This window comes from Echinops telfairi, unplaced genomic scaffold, assembly GCF_000313985.2.
Source record: "Echinops telfairi isolate 266 unplaced genomic scaffold, ASM31398v2 ScPeMD7_7469;HRSCAF=8507_0, whole genome shotgun sequence".
NCBI lineage: Eukaryota > Metazoa > Chordata > Mammalia > Afrosoricida > Tenrecidae > Echinops > Echinops telfairi.
In genome coordinates this window covers 84383352-84384740 of record NW_022111372.1, presented here as the reverse complement: position 1 = coordinate 84384740, position 1389 = coordinate 84383352, and the positions used below count along the sequence as shown (strand labels likewise).

The following is a 1389-nucleotide window of genomic DNA, read 5'->3' as shown; positions in this document are numbered from 1 at the left end:
CCCTCAAGGGGAACCCTCCACTGGAAAGGGGCAATTGGCACCGTAGGGTCCTCCATCCTGGAGTTGGGTTTCTCGCCTCCCACAGAGACAGGCCTTGAGGACCATCTGGTAAAACAGATTGGACTGGCCAATTCACCCTCTCCTGAGTCAACTCTGGTGGTTGCAATGTGCTCCTCAGCCCCCGTATCCACAGGAAACCCATGACGCTCATCTGTCAATCTGCTCAAAAAAGGGAGGAAGCGACCACAGAGGAGGCCTTCCAGCTCCAGGGCCTCTGTGCCATACTCACACTGGGGAATACGAATCGGGATCTATGTTCATAGTGGGGACAAAGCCCACTTCTCCTGAGCTGGTTGACTTCCCAAGAAACCACGGGAGCCCAGGAATGATAAAGCCGATGACCTCCAGGTTTTCTCCCCGGCAGAAACTCAGTTCATCCTCCTCTTCTCTGTCATAGCCCTTCAAGACCTTACATTTTCCTCGGCCTGTGGGAAAACAGTGCACGTCAACTACATATAAAGCACTACAGCCAAGCCCTGCTGCATGCCCAGGTAACGTGGAATGAAGGGTCGCGGGCTCTGCGATTGCACAGCTGGAAGCACCCCTTTCAGTGAAGATGGAAATGGGCCGAAATGGCACGGTTCTTATGACTCACTTGAAATTAGTTTCATCATATGATTTTACAGGTAAAAAAGCTGCAGCTTAGTCAGGGCATGTGAATTGCTCATGGTGGGTTTTTAATTGTGGATCCAGAATTTGAAGTCAGAAGGGCCAGACTCCAAAACCTATATTACAAATCACAGAGCCCCACTGGCTCAGAAAACTAAATATCTCATTGATAGCTTCAGCGGTTTAATTCTTTATTTTATTTTATTGGGGGCTCGTTCAATTCTTGTCACAATCCATACAGACATGCATTGTGCCAAGCACATATGTACATTCGCTGCCCTCATCATTCTCACGTTTGCCTTCTACTCGAGCCCCTGAGATCAGCTGCCCATTTCCCCCTTCCTCCCCACCCCACCTCCTTCATGAACTGTCCATAAATCACAAATCATTATTGTTTTGTTATAAGTTACACTGTCTGACGTGTCCCCCCACCCTCTTCACTGCTGTCCATCCCCCAGGGAGGAGGGCATACGTAGATTCTTGTAATCGGTTCCCCCTTTCTACTCCACATTCCCACCACCCTCCAGGCCTCGCCCCTCTCACCCCTAGTCCTGAAGGAGTCATCTGTCCTGGATTCCCTGTGTTTCCAGTTGCTATCTGTACCAATGTACATTCTCTGGTCTAGCCAGATTTGTAAGGCAGAATTAGGATCATGATAGTGAGAGGGAGGAAGCATTCAAGAACTAGAGGAAAGTTATATGTTTCATCATTGCTACCATG

General features: G+C 49.0%; 1 protein-coding gene across 4 annotated transcripts in view; it reads right to left on the bottom strand.

Annotated features, from left to right (window-relative positions):
- SH3TC2 (SH3 domain and tetratricopeptide repeats 2) overlaps window positions 1-1389 on the bottom strand; it is a 68162-nt gene that overhangs the window by 42651 nt on the left and 24122 nt on the right. For all 4 annotated transcript variants that reach the window (XM_045284797.1, XM_045284798.1, XM_045284799.1 and 1 more), the window contains exon 8: window positions 290-485. In XM_045284797.1, the coding sequence (XP_045140732.1) occupies window positions 290-485 (196 nt within the window). The remainder of the gene's footprint in view (window positions 1-289; window positions 486-1389) is intronic.